This window comes from Microtus pennsylvanicus, chromosome 6 (genome assembly GCF_037038515.1).
Source record: "Microtus pennsylvanicus isolate mMicPen1 chromosome 6, mMicPen1.hap1, whole genome shotgun sequence".
Taxonomy (NCBI): Eukaryota; Metazoa; Chordata; class Mammalia; order Rodentia; family Cricetidae; genus Microtus; species Microtus pennsylvanicus.
In genome coordinates, this window is record NC_134584.1 from 97,938,204 (window position 1) to 97,956,839 (window position 18,636).

Genomic DNA, 18,636 nt, shown 5'->3' on the forward strand with positions numbered 1-18,636 from the left:
ATTAAGTAGAAAAGTAGACAGTGGCTGGGTCTACAGTAATTTTATTGTAACAGAGAAACCAGGCGGCAGTAAGTCTACATGATTAGAGCAGATGGTGGTTATCTTTCCAAAGGGCGGAGTCGGAGCCGGGCTGGCAGCACACAGACCCCAGAATATCTCCTGATCCTGCCCTGCACTGTCTGACGCATGTGAAGAGACAGGCTGTGCAGCCAGGATGAGGGAAGGGGTCCAGCTGGGCAGAGGCCCATCCCGGGAGGATCAAGTCAATCCCTGAAGGGGGACACTCAAATTAAGGTGCAGACTCCCCCTCTTCCACGGCTCTTGGCTGAGAAAGGAGGGTCTGGAATGAACAGGAAACTACGTTCTCCATCCTACACAGATCCTGACAGGATGAAGCTAATGGTCAATCCAGCAGCCCGGGATGAAGCTGTAGGCTACAGACAGCAATGACAAGAGGAGACAGGCTGACAGACAGCATCTTTTACTGCCCTCGCTGCAGGGGCAGCAGACTTGGTTTCTGTAAAGCAGAATTCCTGTAATGTGAGCTGCTGACACAGTTGCTCATTCTGGGAGGACAAACACAAGGACAACGGTTAACGACGGAACTAGGTTTTCTCCTCACAACCCCTAACGTGAGCGGTCTCAGCTGGGTCCAGAGGTGAGCCCCCGACACAGCCGGATGCTTCAGTAAAGCTTCTATTCCAACGCCGTGGCTGACAAGTTTTTGGTGCTGTGATTTTCTTGCATGTGTAAACTCTTTCAGACAAGTTGGAGACAGAAGGATGAGGGAGAGTTTGGTTTGGAGCCAACAAAGTTCCAGACACCAGCCGTGGAAGCCTCTGCCCTGCCTCTTTTCCGAGGAACACATTCAATCGCTGAGCCTTATGCACTGTGGTTGGAAACATGATCTACTCACCACCATCCACCCCCCTTCTCCTGCGCGCGCGACTCTCATGAGAACAAAGGCTGATGGGAAGGTGGTCTCTGTCCCTTTGCACCCTGGTAATTACTTGGTGACCTGGTGAATGGCATGGGCAAGGTAGCCCACGTTGCCAGAGGTGACCCCTGCCACGGAGATGCGACCATCTTTTGTCATGTAGACCGAGAACTCCTTGGTCAGCCGCTCCACCTGTAGAGAGAGAAGAAGCTGACGACAAGTCCCAGTGGGGAAATCTTTTCCAGCCAACAGGGCACACAGTAGCCAACTGGTTAAAAAATAATAAAATCTTAATTTTCTCACTAACACGAGAATTTGGTTTAGATAAGTAAAAGAAGAATGAAAAACTATTTTAAAGAAGGGTAATAGGGTCTCTAAGATGGCTTAGCAGGGAAAGCTGTCTGCTACCAAGCCTGATGAGGCGAGTTCATCCTCAGGACTTATGTGGTAGAAGGAGAGAACTGACCCCTGAAGGCTGTGCTCTGACCTACACACATGTCACAGAATGTGCATGCATACAGACTAGAAAAATGTTAAAAATTAAGATTATGGTTTCCAAGGCATAAACAGATAGGGAAAAAAAAAATCTCAAACTAAGCAGGCTCAGGATTCAGCTATGTAGCAGCCATTTCTCCTCTTCTTTCTCAGGCGCTGTCTGTCAGATAAACGCACACAAGCTATGACATGCACGCCACGGGCAAAGCCCTGGGTCTGATCCCTCGCCACCACAAACATCAACAAAACAACCCCCCATAACAAACTGGAAAAACAACAAACAACCCCCTCCCCACAAGGTATGCACTTCTGAAGACAGCAATATCACGGGGGATACAGACAAACAGTAACAGAGAGAACCAGGCCGGAGGAGGTGGCACACACCCCTAACTAAGCAGTGACCATGACTGCAGGCCCAGGTGAGGTGTGGCTGCTGGAGCCTGAGTGGCCAGCCTGCACAACACCAACGGGCCCTCATCTCACAACATGGCAGCACCGCCACCAAATCCAGGACCCCACATGCCACCTGGACCTAAAGGCCAGGTCTACCGTCCACTCACCTGCTCGGGCTTCAGGCCCGTGAAACAAAACATGCCAATCTGGTCGGTGATGTGCTGCCAGTTGTGGGAGGACCCCTCCTTCTTCAGGTTGGAGACCAACTGGGTCCTCATGCTGATGATGCGGTCGGCCATGCCTTTCACTTCCTGCAACCTGTAAGGAACCAGATGGGCGTCTTGCTCTGGCGGAGCTTTACCTGAGTTCCTCTCTCCTCCTGAATGCCTTAATCCCCAGTCCTTAACCGAGTCACACGGTCAATGGCTGGTGGACAAAGATTTTAAGTATTCTGCTTTTTATTATATGTACTTTGGCAACTTTAGATAAAGGTATGTATAAGGGTATTTTGCCTGCAGTGTACATACATGTGTGCTTGGTGCTATTGGAGGCCAGAAGAGAGTGTGGGATCTCCTGGAGCAAGAGTTACAGGGAGTTGTGAGCCACCACGTAGATGCTGGAAATTGAACCCAGGTCCTCTGACATGGCAGTCAATGCCCTTGATAACTACACCACCTCTACAGCCCCAGATAAGTTAACATATCTGAGTACTGAGTAAAGTTATTTTAAACTTGGAACAAATGCTTCTGCCTTCATAATGAAGAGGACAAACTATAAGCCTACGTGGTCTATGCCATATAGAAGGAGCTGAGGAGTGGGATGTGTTCATAGCCCCTAAGAGGTTAAAGGCCAAGCTTGTAAAAAGTCAATGGTGGCACAAGGCAGCACAGTGTAAACCAGAACAGTGCTGGGTGAAAGAAGGGCCATGGAGGAGAGAGGGCTATTCTGTCTGGGGACCAGAGGGGTCAGTCCAGCTTGCTTAATTCCAACAGTCTCTCCTTAGAACTGTCAGGGCCAGTCCACTCCCATGACCTGCAGGGAATTTCTTTTGTTGGTTCTTACCAACTAGACCATGACAATAACACCTCTATTGAACACAGGACCGCTGAAAGAACAGTTGCTCTTAACCCTTGAGCCATCTCTCCAGCCCCACATCCTCCCTCCTCTTGCCAGAGAATCAGGTTCTGACTTCTCATGACATCAAACTCATGATATCAACCAACATCATCCCCGACAGGCCATCTTCTCTAGCTCCCTGAACATGACTTTGTTTTTTTGCTTTTGAGGCAGGGTTCTTTTTTTTTTGAGACAGGGTTTCTCCGTAGCTTTTGGTGCCAGTCCTGGAACTAGCTCTTGTAGACCAGGCTGGCCTCGAACTCCCAGAGATCCGCCTGCCTCTGCCTCTCGAGTGCTGGGATTAAAGGCTAGGGACATAGTACAGCGGAGTGCTTGCCTACACGCATGAAACCCTAGGTCTGATCTCCAGCACCGCAAAACAAAGGCATCTTTGGGAGGAAATCTCCTACACCAGGAACTCGGGAGGCAGAGGCAGGCGGATCTCTGTGAGTTCGAGGCCAGCCTGGTCTACAAGAGCTAGTTCCAGGACAGGAACCAAAAAGCTACGGAGAAACCCTGTCTCGAAAAAATAAATAAATAAATAAATAAATAAATAAATAAAAGCCGAGATTAGAGGATAAAAGAGGCTGCTGTTTGTTTCTGGGTTTATGGGGAAATACCAAATATAGCTGTGCCAACAAAATCACACCCCCTTCTTCCTTCCCACACCTGGAACTGTAAGGCACTGGATGGCGTGGAACAGCAAGCAATCATTACCATTGCTTTCTCAAGTCTGGAGATGTCAGGATGGTCGCTGCGATCCGGGCACCATTGAGAGGTGGGTTGGAATACATGGGACGGATCAGGATCTTCAGCTGGGACTCCACCCTTTTGGCCTCATCAGCATCTTTGCAGATCACAGTGAAGGCTCCCACACGCTCACCTGAGAAAAGAGTGGATAGGCTTCTAGCACGCTAAAACAAGCCGTGAGGAACTCTGCTACAAGGTATCTCTTCTCTCAGAGGAACCACAACAGTAATTTCTGTTTGAGACAAGAGTATCACTCTGTACCCCAGGCTTGGTGACAGGTGATTCTCCTGTCTCAGCCTCTAGTGATGGGATTATAGAAATGAGCTACATCAGGCCTAATAGTTCCTTAACAGAAAGTCTTTACTACTCAGAATGGTGAACTGTGAATTGAGGTCCAAACAAGTATTCAGGATCCAAGATCTCCTTTTTTTTTTCCTTTTTTCTTTTTTTTTGGTGGAAGGGTTTTTCTGTGTAGCCCTGGCTGTCCTGGAACTTGCTCTATAAACCAGGCTGGCCTCAAACTCACAGAGATCTGCCTGCCTATGACTCCCAAGTGCTGGGATTAAAGGCGTGCATCACATTGCCCAGCCCCACCCCCTTATTTTTGCTACAGAAATTTAAAGACACTGAAGATATGGCTAAGAATATCTACAATAATTTTCTGTCTTAGGAAGACTACATATAACCAACACACAATGTGCACACATACACACACCCCTATCTAGGGACTACTTTGCCCCTCTAAATTTTCTGCTTTGTGGCATTCTCCCCAAGCTCTCCTCGGAGCTCATCTGAGTACACCTTACACTGGCTCCTCTAGCTTACCATAGAGACCCATGTTCTTGGCATAGGACTGGCAGAGGCAAACATTAATGCCTTGCTCGATGAAGTGGCGCACGGCCCAGGCATCCTTATCTCCATCACCACTTGCAAAGCCTTGGTAGGCCATATCAAAGAACGCAAAGAGATTCTTTTTCTGGAAGGAAGAAGAGTTTGAGATAGGCACCTGCAGATGCCCCGCAATTACCCGTGCTGTCATGGACCGTGTTTATCTACAGTCAACAGTTTCTTCACACATGGCAGTAGGGAAGACGTCTGAATGCCAGAGTTAACTATCAACATACTTTAAAGTATTATTTAAAAAAACAAAAAACAAAAAAACTTTGATAGCTATGGTTCTTCGACACTATGGAAAGAGAACCTTGATCTCTGGTTTGGGCAGGACTAGCAGGACTTTTCTATGAAGTGCTCTCTAACGGCTCCTTCTGGGCCTCATTCTATTGGATGCTGAGATTTGACAGAAGTGGTAAGAATAGGGGCACAGGATGACGGGGATATTTTCCTCTCTAGGAATTCGGATAAGTGTCTTCTGTCACAGCCAGTTCCTCTGAAAGAAGAGGCGATGCTGAGCAAAGTCGTAAGAAAAGGAGGTGCCACCAGCATGCCTCTTGGGCCAGAACAGCCGCTGTGACAAAGACAAGTTTTTTAGTTTTGTCAGAACTCAGTACATCTGGGCTGAAGGATGACAATTTTCTTTCTTTCTTTTTTTTTGGTTTTTCGAGACAGGGTTTCTCTGTGGCTTTTTTTTTTTTAAATTTATTTATTTTACATATATAGTGTTCTGGGCACCAGATCTCATTATAGATGGGTGTGAGCCATCATGTGGTTGCTGGGAATTGAACTCAGGACCTCTGGAACAGCAGTCAGTTCTCTTAACCTCTGAGCCATCTCTCCAGCCCTCTCTGTGGCTTTGGAGCCTGTCCTGGAACTAGCTCTATAGACCAGGCTGGTCTCGAACTCACAGAGATCCGCCTGCCTCTGCCTCCCGAGTGCTGGGATTAAAGGCGTGCGCCACCATCGCCTGGCTGACAATTTTCAAGCTGTTCATGTATCATCTATTACGGAACAAAAGAGGAACCCCTTCCTGTGTGGGTTTGGGGCAGGCTCGAGGTTAAGCAATGAGTTGCTGACATTCCATCCCGCTCACCTTCACCACTGCGGCGATTTCCTTCCACTGCTCCGGACGCGGATCCACGCCCGTGGGATTGTGAGCGCAGGCATGAAGTAGGAGCACACTCTGCTCTGGGATTTTCTACGGAGAAACAATCATGATTCTGCTGTGTAGCTTTAAAGGAAACAGCCGACATGCTATACAGGTCACTGTTAGCTGAGACGTGACAGGGAACTCGAGGTCTGGGAGTCAGCGGGCCCCCTCTAACTCAGATAATGAAACCAGTTGGGAGATGCACTTACTGAAATGTCTTCTATGGCTCCCTTGAAGTCAAATCCGCAAGTCTTGGGGTCATAGTATCGATAACCTTGTAGCTGCATGCCGGCATCCCTGAAGATGGGCGTGTGATTTCCCCAGGATGGTTTGGGCAGATAGACATCTCGGCTGAACTTAAAAAACCGTTGCTGAAAGATGGGACGAGAGGGAATGAAGAGGACAAAATGGTAGTGTTTCCCCGAGAGAGTTTCTTCCTACTGACAGTAGCAAGATGGTCTGGGCTGGGAGTCAGGCCCTGACGTTATTCTGGCTATGAGGCGAGACACCTGTGCAGGCCTCACTGCCTGAACCTCCTTTACAGGGGCTTGTTGGGTTTATGTCAACTTGACACACAAGCTGGAGTCGTCTGAAAGAGAGGAGGCCTCTGTAAGATGCAGCTGTAAGGCATTTTCTTAGTGATTGATGGGAGAGGACCCAAACTACTGTGGTACCATCCTTTGCCGTAAGAGAGCAGGCTGAGGAAGCCATGGGAAGCAACCCAGCAAGCAGCACTCCTCCGTGGCCTCTGCAACAGCTCCTGTCTCCAGGTTCCTGCCCTGTCTGAGTTCCTGTCCCGACTGTCTTCAAAAATGATCAGCAATATAGGAGTGTGAGGCAGATAAACCCTTTCCTCCCTAACCTGCTTTTTAGTCTTGGTGTTTCGGCTGCAACAGAAACCTTAATTAAGACAGGGACTGAGTAAGTTGAAACACACCATCCCTACTAATGCTATGCGCTGTGCTGGGCGTAGTGGCTCATGTTTTTAATCCCAGAACTCCAGGAGGCAGAGGCAGGCAGATCCCTGTGAGTTTGAAGCCAGCCTAGTCTACGCCATGACCTCCAGGACAGCCACAGATACATAGTAAGACCCTGTTTCAAAAAGAATCACACAAACAAAACAAAACAGCCCCCCACTATATGCTCAATATGCTGACTCATTATTACTTTATTCCTTATAACTTCTCCACAGTACTTTCCTTTCTTTCACCAGAGACCAGGAAACCTGCCAGTTCTGTGGAAAGAGAAGCCTGACGGTGGGTGAGCACACACACAGGATAGTATGGCAACCTTTAACTCAATGCTCTCTCTTGAAGGGGTTCCACTCACCAGAAAACTGGCTCCGATCCTTAAGGCTCCAGTCCCGGAAATGGTCTGCACGGTGACAAACTGCAGGGGAGATGCAGAGTCAGTCACTTGCGCTACCCTTTGCACGTCAGAACTTAACTCTTTTAGCTGTTTACATGGTTATTTTTACAGAGATACTTGTTTACATTCCATATGACTATCTTGTCTGTGTGTCTGTATGTGCACCATGCCAATGCCTGGTGCCCCAGGAAGTCGGGAGGTGTCGGATCCCCTGGAACTTAGGATCTGGAGTGACACATGCTTGTGAGCTGACACATGGGTGCTAGGAATCAAACTCAGGCTCTCTAGAAAGAGCAACAAGTGCTCTCAACCACTGGGCCATCTCTCCGGCCCCCTCTAGTTATCGTACTGTGTGTGGATGGGAGCGGGAATGTGCACCTGCCATGGCAGGTATGTACACCACAGAAGACAACTTTCTGGAGATGGAACTTAAGTCACCAGGCCTGTGCAGCAAGCATTTCATTTGCTAGGGCACCTTGCTGGCCTCTAGAAGTGAATTCTGGATGACTTTTTTAGAACCATCCATGTTATACTGAAAATTTGGGGATATAAAAAATTCCTCCTCAATGTGCAAAAGGAGGGATTTATACACATACAAAATATAAAGACAAAAATAGTATGTTCAAACATCATTTTAGAAATATGTAAAATCCAGGGGCTGGAGAGATGACTCAGCGGTTAAGAAATATGTAAAGACCAAGGTTCTTTAAACAACTGGACAGTCAACAAGTATATTAGGATAGTGTTAGTATAATTTATTTTGTTTTTATTTTCTATGGCACACCTTTTAGGATCATGGTCTTCTGTCTGTCCATGCCCACTTGGGCTGTGACAGGGCAGAAGAGGACAGACAGCCACACCTGACCTCTGCCCCTGCCCCTACGGTCTACTCAAGGCTGGTTCATGGTTGCTTCTCCTGTCCAAGCTAGAAGCTTAACACATGATTGTGGGGAATAATTATGGGCCTGAAACTAGGCAGAGAGGCATTCTTATCCATATTCAATACAAGCAGATGAAACTCATCGGAAACAACAGCAAACCGGGCCAAAGTTATCAGTCAAATTCTGCCAAATTTTCAAGATAACTGACAGGAAGTTTAGAAAGTAATTATTAGTGAAGAGTGGCCACCTCAGTCATTACACACATACAAGCCGAGTTAACATGTCTGGGTTTCTAAAATGGCTAGGTGTGAACACAGCCTGTATGATGCCCAGGCCGCCTGGCTTACCCGGCCACTTTTCAGCACTTCGTTGTTCTCACCCAGGGCCAGCTCTGCAGAAGCCTTACAGAATTCCGCCAGTCCCCCGATGGGCAGGTATTCCTTGTCCAAATTTTTTGCAGCAATCTGGGCCTCTGCCTAGAGACGAGAAAATAAGTTTTAGTTGGATAAAAGTGAAATATTTGGTACTTTGTATCACAGAACAGAAATACATTTTATTTTATGTCTATATCTTAAGAAATAAAATTCTAGCCGGGCAGTGGTGACGCACACCTTTAATCCCAGCACCTGGGAGGCAGAGGCAGGCGGATCTCTGTGAGTTCGAGGCCAGCCTGGTCTACAAAGCGAGTTCCAGAACACCCAGGGCTGTTTCACAGAGAAACCCTGCCACAAAAAAAACCAAAAAAAAAAACCAAAAAAAAAACCCAAAAAAAAACCAAGTTGTGATTATGGTGTCTCTTCACAGTAACAGAAATTCTAAAACAGGTATAGAATCTTCCTTGGTTACCACTTAACATATAGGTCTCTCTTGAAATGCATGAGAAATAGAACTTATGAGCAACATGATAGGTATATGTGAGATGACAAAACCAAACGGAATGTATAAAAGGAATGCATTTCAGGATGCATGCCAGTCCAAGAACTTCCACTGTCTGCGTGACTGTGGGCAAGAGCCACCCTGCCCAAGTCATGGGGTTGTGGTGAGGCACTGATGAGATACTGGACAGCAGTGCTCAGCTGTGGTCCAGCTCCAACAACAGCTCATCAGTCACTGAATACAGTCTTAGGATCTTTCTTGTGATGCTGGGCATGAAACAGAACCCTCTGCATGCCAGGAAACACTATAACTTCTAGCATAGCCGGCCGTGACTAACTTTAAAACTAATGGAAATATCACTAATAAAAATGTAACCAAAGTAGAGAACGGAAGATATCGTGTAGTTCGTCAGGAAGGGTGGGCAGCTCATGGCTCTCTCTATACATGGATTTCACCACAGCCATCAAGATGAGAGAAAAGGCCCTTCCTCTCTTAAGAGACGATGTTAACCGTCTAACCCTCTGGTACTCACGCTCAGGATTAGGCACAATGCCTGATTTTCAACCTTGGAGGAGAGCGTGTGGCTGTGATGCAGTCACAGCTGAGAAAGGTCACAGCCAAGGAACCCGGGTGGTTCACAAAGTAGTGCCAGAAGCAGAACCTGGGGCCCTAGGGCCTGGGCCAGTATTCCTTTTGTTCCTTTTGGCTCCCTTCAGGTTCCATACCCTGCACCAACAGGACAGGTGCCACGCTCACCTTCCGGACACTGGGGAGCACGTAAGGCTTCCCGTTATCATCCCGGTAGGCACCAACTCCCAGGTTCATCTTTTTGCTGTTGGTATCTCTCTTGAAGGCTTCAGTAACTCCCAGGATGGGATCTGGGGGTCCCATTTCTACATGGGTCCACCAGGAGCTGAAATGAGAAATATTTTATGTCAACCACATGAGCTAGATTCCTATGGCCAGATATGTTTCCAATTTCCCAAAGATCCATTTTGGCATGTGTTACACAGAGGTTACAGAAACAGGGAGCAGCTATTCAACTGCACAAAAGCCTTCAGAGACTGGAGATCAGCATCTTCAACACAGATACGACAAGGTGCAGAAAGGGAGCACCCAGGTTAATTTGGGTAGGATAGGGTACGTACACAAGTTTAAAAAAATTTTTTTTTCTTAGCCGGGCGGTGGTGGCGCACGCCTTTAATCCCAGCACTCGGGAGGCAGAGGCAGGCGGATCTCTGTGAGTTCGAGACCAGCCTGGTCTACAAGAACTAGTTCCGGGACAGGCACCAAAGCTACAGAGAAATCCTGTCTCGAAAAAACCAAAAAAAAAAAAATTTTCTTCAAATGATTAATGAGTAATGAAATCATGAAACTGCAAGTAAAGGAGTAGAACTAGGAAATATTATAAGCAGGGTAACCCAGACTGAGACAAATGTCGCATGTTCTCTCATCTGTGATTCCTAGCTCGGAAGTTTTACATGTAAGTACGTAACCTGGAGTCACCACGGAAATCAGGGAAGACAAAAGGGACCACGTGGGCAAAGGAGAGAAGATACTCTAGAGGGGGGATGGGACACGTGCTATGAAGGGAGAAATGGGAAAAAATGGGGATTTAACTGGGAAGCAGAGAGGGAAGAGGAATAAATAACACTAAGAATGTTTGAACATTTTTACACTTTTATACACACGGGGGGGATATAAAATTATGCCACTTGGATGACAATGTTCCCCAGGAGCATTAGACTAACAAAAGATCCAGTGCCAGGCATGAGAAAACTCCTTTCAGGTTGTTGGTCAAGAGAGTGATACGGCTATTGCTGTTGTTCTTGGTTGCTTCCCAGAAATCAGAGGGAAGGCCCTATTGCTGAGAACACCACATCAGGCATAAGGCTTAGAGAACTGAGCTAGAAGCCTCCTCCTGGGTACTAGCTCTCGCAGTATCCTAAAATGCCATGCAAGTTGCCAAGGGAGAGGAGCAATCCTATAGCAGTACTGCCCAGTTGTAAAACCTACAAACTACAATGACCACCATGGCACAATAGCTCCAAGAATGTAATACTGCCACTGTGTGTTGGGGTAATCACTAGCTGTCCACTTGGACTGAAGGTCCCCTCAAAGGAGGGAATTCATGCCTGGTATAAATCCAGCCAACTATCTGTGACCCTATGAGAACCTATTACTGTTACTTTCCTAAATCAGTAGAATTGTTAACTGCGTTCTCAACATTTATCCTTATGCCCACACCTAAGTGGCTTATGTTTTCTTCATTAGGCTTGAAGCCAGCAAACTCCAACAATCCTTCAGTCTGCACCCTCCTGAGAACTGGGCTACAGGTGTGTGCAGGACGGCCAGCTAGGTCAGTGCTGGGATCAGAATCCCTCTCCTAATGATTGCACAGTGCGTCCTCTTAACACTGGACCAACACTGGGCTGTCTCTTCAGCCTGACCCCACCGTATTTTGGAAACAGGGTCTTGGTCTGTCTGTCTGTCTCTATCTTCTTCTCTTAGTTTCTGTGTGTAACAGCCCTAACTGTCTTAGAACTCAATCTGTAGACCAGGCTGGCCTAGAACTCAGAGATCCGCCTGCCTCTGCCTCCCGAGTGCTGGGATTAAAGGTTTGAACCACCACTGCCTGGCTAGTTTTTTTTGTTTTTTAAATCAGAGCTGAGCTTGCCATTTTGGATGGGCTGACTAGTGAACCCCAGGTTCTTACCTGTCTCTGCACACACCCAAAGGTTACAGACATCCACCACTGTACCTGGCTTTTACACGGGTGCTAGTGATCTGAACTCAGATCCTCGGGCTTGCACAGCAAGGATTTCCTTACCCGACTTCAACAGTCATCCACTGATTCCTGCTGGAGTCACTGGAGCCGGGTGACCAGACTGCTAGGGGGCAGTGTCCCTCATTTTTCCTTGTTTCTTGGTAAATCACAAGATGCAACAGAACATTCAATACCCACTTCAGAGCTTCTTATATATCCTCTTTGGATTTTGTTTAGTTCACATGTGACTAATAGGCTAGTGGCCACAATCAATGACTGAGTTGGTTTTACGTGCAAAGTATTCTACAGAGTTCTATAGGAGGATGGCAGAAGTCTACTTTATTAGGTAAGAGTTGACAATCTCTCTCATGTGCGCACGCGTGTGTGCACACACAAACACAGAGATAGAGACAGAACAAGTGCACACTACATCTGGCTTCTGTAGTCCCGGGGTTTTGTGCTTGGCAGGTAAGCACTCTACCAGTTGAGCAACATGCCCCGCTCCTTGGTTTGTTTGAAATCTTCTGTTCGGGTGTTTCTGTCAATTTGGAGCTTATACTAGGATTTCTGCAGCCTAAAACAAACACACCGCACCACGTGTCAGTAATGTGGAAAGACCAGGGACCTGACTGACACGTGTTCCACCTCTGGACAGCACTGATGTACTAGATTACAAAATCCTCAAATAATAGACGTTTGTTATACTTCTCAGTACGTACAGCAATCGATTCATATTTCCAGGCAAATGAGAAGCCACATTGCTACTACTTTGAATGTGCTATTTTAAATTTTGTTTTTCAGCTCGTTTCATCCTCAACCAGTTTGTTTAGGAAAAACAAATGCTGTATTTGATGGATACTTAACACAAGTGAAAGCATAGCTGCTTTGAATAAAAATTAAATTACTGTCACTTACCAAAGACTTAGTTACACAAACTCAAATTCCTAAAATGTTTCTAGGTTCATTTAAGAGAAACAATGGGGTGGAACACGAGGAGAATTGAAGTGGGGGGAGGGAGAGTTGGAAGTAATGTAAATCCAGTTCACTCATGTATGAAATTCTCAAGAAATTAAAAGAAAAACAATGATCAAAATTAGTAAAAATCAGATTTATATTAAATGGAATAAATTATCACTTGGGAAAACTTTAATTCCAATAGTAATTATTTATTCCTAGTCTCAAATATACTCTACTTTTTGATTATCTGCTAGTGAAGCGTTCTACTGCTGAGTCATACCCCAGTCTAGATTTTACTTTTTATGTTTAGACTTAGAGGAATTGTTTCCACCCACCCTGCCCCCAACTGCCAGCATAGGAATACACAGTTACAGAGCCCGAGAGGCACCTGTTTATTTTCCTTGTTTAGTTTTCGCTTATTTCTGTTCACTGTAACACCACATCATGCTCCATTGTCTATCTCCTTAGGCTTCTCTTGGCTGGGACAGTTTTAGTGTCCTTGTTTTTGATGACTTAGATGCTTCTGGTGAATCTAGCTCAGTACACGCCCCTGGCCCTGATGTATTCACTATGTAGCTCTGGGTGGCCTGGAACTGTTAGGCCACCTGCCCCTATTCTGAGTGCTGTGATTACTGTGGCTGGCTGTAAACACAGATCCTGAGCTTGCTGTGTGTAGGCGAGTTGACTGGTGAGCGGAAGCTCCTCACAGAGCTCTTGTTTATGTGGGATGGAACTATTAATATTTACTGCACTGGAAAGTAAAACTGAAACTTGTAAGCTAGGAATCATTTGAAAACAGAAACTGTAGAAACCATGTACATCCGGCACTGGTGGCTCACATCTTTAATCCCGGCAGAAGCAGAGGCAGAGGCAGGCATTTCTCTGTGAGTTCAAGGCCAGCCTGGTCTACAGAACAAGTTCCAGGACAGCCAGGGCTGTTACAGAGAAACCCTTTCTCGAAATACCAAAAGACAAAAAAAAAAAAAAAAAAAAAAAAAAAAAAGAAAGAAAGAAAGAAAAAAAGAAAGAAAGAAAGAGGCCATGTACGTTTCCATAAGTAATACCCACTATTGCTATGAGAAGTTTTGACCTTCCAGGTGTGCATACTTGTAACCCCTGCACCTGGGTGATATCTGGATAAAACGAAACAGGACAAATTCAGATGGTGAATCTTGTTTCCATCTCTCTTTCCGTCCTTCTTTTTGGTTTTACAACCTCTTACGACAGTGCAGTTTTCATCTCCAGTGACTCTCTGTACATTTTTTGGAAGTAGTAACGTGGGCCCAGGTAACTGGAGAGGTGAACTCACTCCATCTTCAGAACAGCCAGAGGTAAGGTAGGGGACATTCCTTATGCCCCTGGCTGACAGGTTTCAGAGTGAAGTATGCAACAAAGTCTTTAAGGCATGGTTCTCAACCTTCCTAATGCTGTGACCCTTTAATACCGTCCCTCATGTTGAGGTGACCCCTAATCATAATATTATTTCATTGCTACTTCATAACTGTAATTTTGCTACTGTTGTGAGCAGTAAAAATATCTGCTATGTGACTCCCAAAGGGGTCTTGACCCATAGGTTGAGAACCACTGCTTTAAGGTGTCCTAAATTGATGATTATAAACTTGCCGTGTGCTGGTGTACTAGGGGCGGGGACTGCAAAGAGTAAAACCTCAGTCCCCTCCCAGCAGAGTGGCTGTGCAGCCTGGCTGTGATTCGCGGTGATGATTTAGGTCCAGGGAACTGCGTAGTTTTGGGGAAACCCAGAAAAAGTTGACAAAGTCCTTGAAGGGAAGTGAGGGTTAAGGAGGCTCCCGGGAGGAAGGGACCTGTGGGCTGAGGGCTAAGGGTGAGAGGGGCAGCAGGAAAAGCGCACGTGGCACAGGCTTAAGGATAAGGTGGGCCGTGTGGGAGCTGGGTAGAAACTGGAGGTTAGGGAAGCCAGACTGCAAGCGACTTTGGTGAAGCACTCAAGCCCCATATTCGCCTCTGCCAAGTGGGCACTATGAATTATTCATGAGGATTGCCTTCCTGGCCTGAGCCTGCAGCCGGTTGGCACTCACCAGCCAGCCTCACTCTCCACCATGGCCGGGTGGGGCTCCCAACAGGAGGGACTCAGCATTCACAGCTGTGCTTGGTGGGCTGCTAATTCTGTCACTAAAGAGCAGAGCTTTCTGGTCTGGCATTTCCCAGGGTCTGACTTTTCAAAGGTCTCTTTTAAAATAGCCTGTCTTGGGTAAACTGCAGAGACTCAACCACCTTACCACATAAGAACATGAGAGTGGAGGCAAGAGAAGTGACTCCAAATCTCGTGAGTCCTCATCTGTCAAATGGGTGCAACCAGATCTATCTCACAGGGTTGCTGTGAGAATGGAAACACACTTGGGTGTTAACTGGTATTAGTTTGTACTTCATTAGGTGTCATCTGTCACCACCCAGCCACTAGTACGGAGCCCTGTAAGACCAACATGTAGTGAATTCAGACAGCATATGGTCATAGGAATTTATGGCCAAATGCATGTCTTTCTGGTTTTAAAATGATTGTTATTATCATTTTACACTCTCAGGGGACATCATCACCCTTTCCCACCCTTAGCTCTAGGCCAGGAATAAAAACATTCTTCCCTTTCCTCTTCTGCACCGTGGCTGTAAGCTGTGAGGAAGAAATACAAGCCTTGAGACAACTCAAATAGGTTTTGGTTGTTTCTCTTCTCCAGCCCAGACAGAAGCCATGCGGCCACCTGCCTATCGATGTCACTGTCATTAGCTGCTGAGTGAAATGAACTTTGAATGTCAAGGACATTCAAATGTCCAGAAAGCAACTTCCATTTTTAAAAAAGGTCCTTAAACAATGGTAGAGTTGCCCCTAATCACAAGTACAGATGTTATCATTCTTGTTCAAAAGTATGAACAACATTCACATAAAATATGCAGCCTACACATTCTCTAGAAGCCTCAGCCGTGAATATTCTAGCATACCTCTTAAAAAGAATGCTCCAAACAATTTCAAAACAATGAATTTTAAGTATTCTAAGCATAGGAGCAGTAATCCTTTGATTAGCTATGAGTGATCAAATTCCAGGTTCTCTATCCCTCATTATCCCACGCCTTAAAACTGTGACGATTACAGACACGTGAGAGCTCTTATGTTTGTAAATTAATGGCCTTAGATGAAAACAAGAGCGCTCTGGGGGTAAACTGATAACCTATGGCCTACAATATGATTCCTACCGATGCCCTTTGAACAGAGGCGCAGGGCCACAAACATTGAGCAACAGTGACCACCCAACCAAAAGATGCTAGGTACAAAGTATTCAGATAAGCATTATCTGTATAATTTCAAAATTATTTCCAGCTCAAAAGCTTTGAGTTATCCAAGGCTTAAATAGCTTTTGAAAAGTTTTCCCTCAGTTATATTTATCTAAAGCCTCACACTATAGCAAATTGGCCTGGAACTGTGTGTGTGTGTGTAGAGACCAGGAGAAATGACCTTGAATTCAGGGCACTTTCCCTGCCTTAGCCCACTAATGCTTTGGTTTTGGTACATATTTTGCACCACTATGGTTCCTTTTATGTGTAGATTTTGACCTAAAAATAAAAAACATTAAAAACGCTGCATTTGTTTAAAAATAAGGGCTTGGAATAAAAACATGCAAAGTGAAAGGCATTCCCTAGGCCAGGCAAACATCTCTGTGCTTGCCTACTACACCCAGAGGCCCTGGGTTCTATCCCCAGAGGGAGAAAGAAGGAAGAAGCTGGACGTGCTAACACTCAGACACAGGCAGGGTCAGGCAGGTACAGGCAGGGTCATTGCAGCGTGTTCTGGGCCAGCCTGGTGTACACAGTAAGTTTCAGGCTAGCCAGGGCTACATAGTAACTCCACCTCAAATGACAAAAACAAACAAAAACCACTTCAGACACTGACCTAAGTGCTAAGGTACAACTCTGAACAAAGTTGCCAAGGTCTCTGCTCACCAGCACCTTAAATTCTAACTGGGAAAAGACGGAAAAGGAACACTAGTCACACCCAAAGAATCACTAGCCAGTCACACCGGAAGGGAACCTCCTCAAGTTTAGGTAAAGCTTAGGCCTTTCAGTTATATACATAAAATAAGGGATATTTTAAGGCTAAGAAAACAGGAAAGCAGACTTTCTCCTGTCCACAGAAGCACTCCTTTTTGTTCTCCAAATTTGCAGCAAAAATAACTTCTACCTAATTCTCTTCCTAGGTGGCTAGGCTTAAACGGACACACGCTGGCAATGCGCCAAAAACGGGCTCTGGCCGGGACAGTCTGTTCTGCTGGCTTGAAGACTACCCGAACACGTTCAAAGAAAGGCCAAAGCAAGCATAAAAGGTTAAGTAGGCTCTGTTCCTAGTTAGTGAGTTAGTATGCACTCCAGGGAGGTTTCTGCAGCTCTCAGGAAGACTGCGTCAAATCTGCTTTCTTTAGTGAAACAGTTCTCCCGGTTCAGGGAAGAATTAGAAGTTACTAGCTCCATTTAGGCCCTGAACTTTCTCTTAGGACATCTCAGTTCAAGATGACACATGTCTTTTTCCTTTTTCTTTCTTTCTTCCTTTTTTTTTTTTTTTTTTTTTTTTTTTTTTAGCGAAGTCACTCCTCTCTGTCTTACTCACAACTACATCACCAGCAACTGGTCCATTGCCTGGCTCTGAGAAACCGGGTTACGAAACCTTAAGGGCTGACTGAGATGGAGAGAAAGACTGATGGCTTCCAGCCAGCCGAATCTCCCAAGGGTTTAAGACAAAGAAAGTGCATTACACTACACCTCAACTCTTTTCCATCCAAAACCCAGATATGCCCGACTGGGGAGGGGTATGGTGACAGCGAGGAAAGGATGCACCACACCAAGGTCACGGATGCAGGGAGAAACGCGGGGTCTCGGCACCCCGAGAACTCGCTCCATGAGATCACATCTCCCTCGGATACACAAGCAGCGGTCAGCTTCGAGGCAGCACAGCCGGGTTTACCAGATATAACCCTCCGTAACCCGACAGGTGGGCCAGTTGCCCTGCAGGGCAGCTGGTCAAGGGCATGCGCGCCCCCCAGCGCCACAGCCAATCGGCGACAGGCAGCTCCGACACCAAAGCCAATCCGCGAAGAGGCTGGCCCGGCGCCGCCGCCCACGTGCTCACCCCTCGCCCCGCACCCCACTGCGCGGACTCAGCATCTTGGACCCCCATCACCCGGTAGAATTGGGGTCCGGGTGCAGCCGAGAACCACAATTCCCGTTCCCGGGGACTGCGCTGGCCCGGTGTCCAGCGATGCAGGGGAGGGATGAGGGGTCCTGAGGGTCATCGCGAGGCGCGGACACTCAGCCCCGAGGCAGGGACCCCTTGGGAATACGGGAGAGGGAGGGTGCGTGCGTGTGCAGGTCCTGCAGCGTCCGCAGCTCGGCTGGGCAGAGGCAGGCCCGCGGTCCCTCTCCATCTCCGTATCCCTCGGCTCACCTGGCTCTGGCAGAGGCTGCGGCCGCAAGGCCTGGGTGAAAGGCGGCAGCCACCCCGGAGAGGACACGGCTAGAGTGCAGCAGGGCCATGGTGGGCGGCGGGACGGCAGTGGACAGTGGTAGAGCCGAGAGCACGGGAAGCGTCCGCAGGAACCGAGGCGCGGGCTCTAAAAGGTGAGGACACCGACTTCCCTGGGTGTGGCTAGAGCGCCGGGAGCGAGCCTTGTCACAGCGGCCCCTGGCGGTCCGGGGCAGAACGGGGACGCCTCCATGGAGGTCATGGAAACCTGCAAGGACGCCGCTAACCACCGCCTAGGAAACCTGCGAAGCTCGCAGTGTGTGAGGATGCGCAGAACGCGGCGCTCTGCATCCTGTTAGTCATCCGGTACGTCAAAGGCAGCTGCTAGTGTGTCAGTTTGATAGGCTAACGCTGAGGAAGTATTTTTTTTTTTCCCAATGCCGCATAGCCTTTAAGACACAATGGTAGCCTTTCTTTCAACCCTCTACGCACCAGCCTGGCTTTCCCTAAATGCAGTTCTCTCAAGGTCCGGAATGCTTCCATGTCCCTGTAACAGAGAGAGCAGCAGGT

General features: G+C 47.2%; 1 protein-coding gene across 1 annotated transcript; it reads right to left on the bottom strand.

Moving 5' to 3' along the window:
* Positions 1-25: 25 nt before the first annotated feature.
* On the bottom strand, positions 26-18,620 carry Got2 (glutamic-oxaloacetic transaminase 2). The gene is made up of 10 exons (XM_075977038.1): positions 18,049-18,620; positions 9,617-9,773; positions 8,332-8,460; positions 7,065-7,124; positions 5,945-6,106; positions 5,679-5,783; positions 4,517-4,667; positions 3,659-3,824; positions 1,993-2,143; positions 26-1,129 (listed from the first exon to the last, which is right to left on the bottom strand). Exons 1-10 carry the CDS (start codon positions 18,135-18,137, stop codon positions 1,007-1,009), a joined length of 1,293 nt encoding a protein of 430 aa, XP_075833153.1. The 5' UTR covers positions 18,138-18,620; the 3' UTR covers positions 26-1,006.
* Between the last annotated feature and the right edge of the window lie 16 nt (positions 18,621-18,636).

Bases quoted from the DNA above. Each gene is read 5' to 3' on its own strand.
- Got2 (XM_075977038.1), bottom strand. From the start codon at position 18,137: ATGGCCCTGCTGCACTCTAGCCGTGTCCTCTCCGGGGTGGCTGCCGCC. The intron at 8,461-9,616 runs GTGAGCGTGGCA...TCTCGTCTCTAG, and splicing joins TGCTCCCCAGTGTCCGGAAG to GCAGAGGCCCAGATTGCTGC. The intron at 7,125-8,331 runs GTAAGCCAGGCG...TCTCCCCTGCAG, and splicing joins AAGTGCTGAAAAGTGGCCGG to TTTGTCACCGTGCAGACCAT.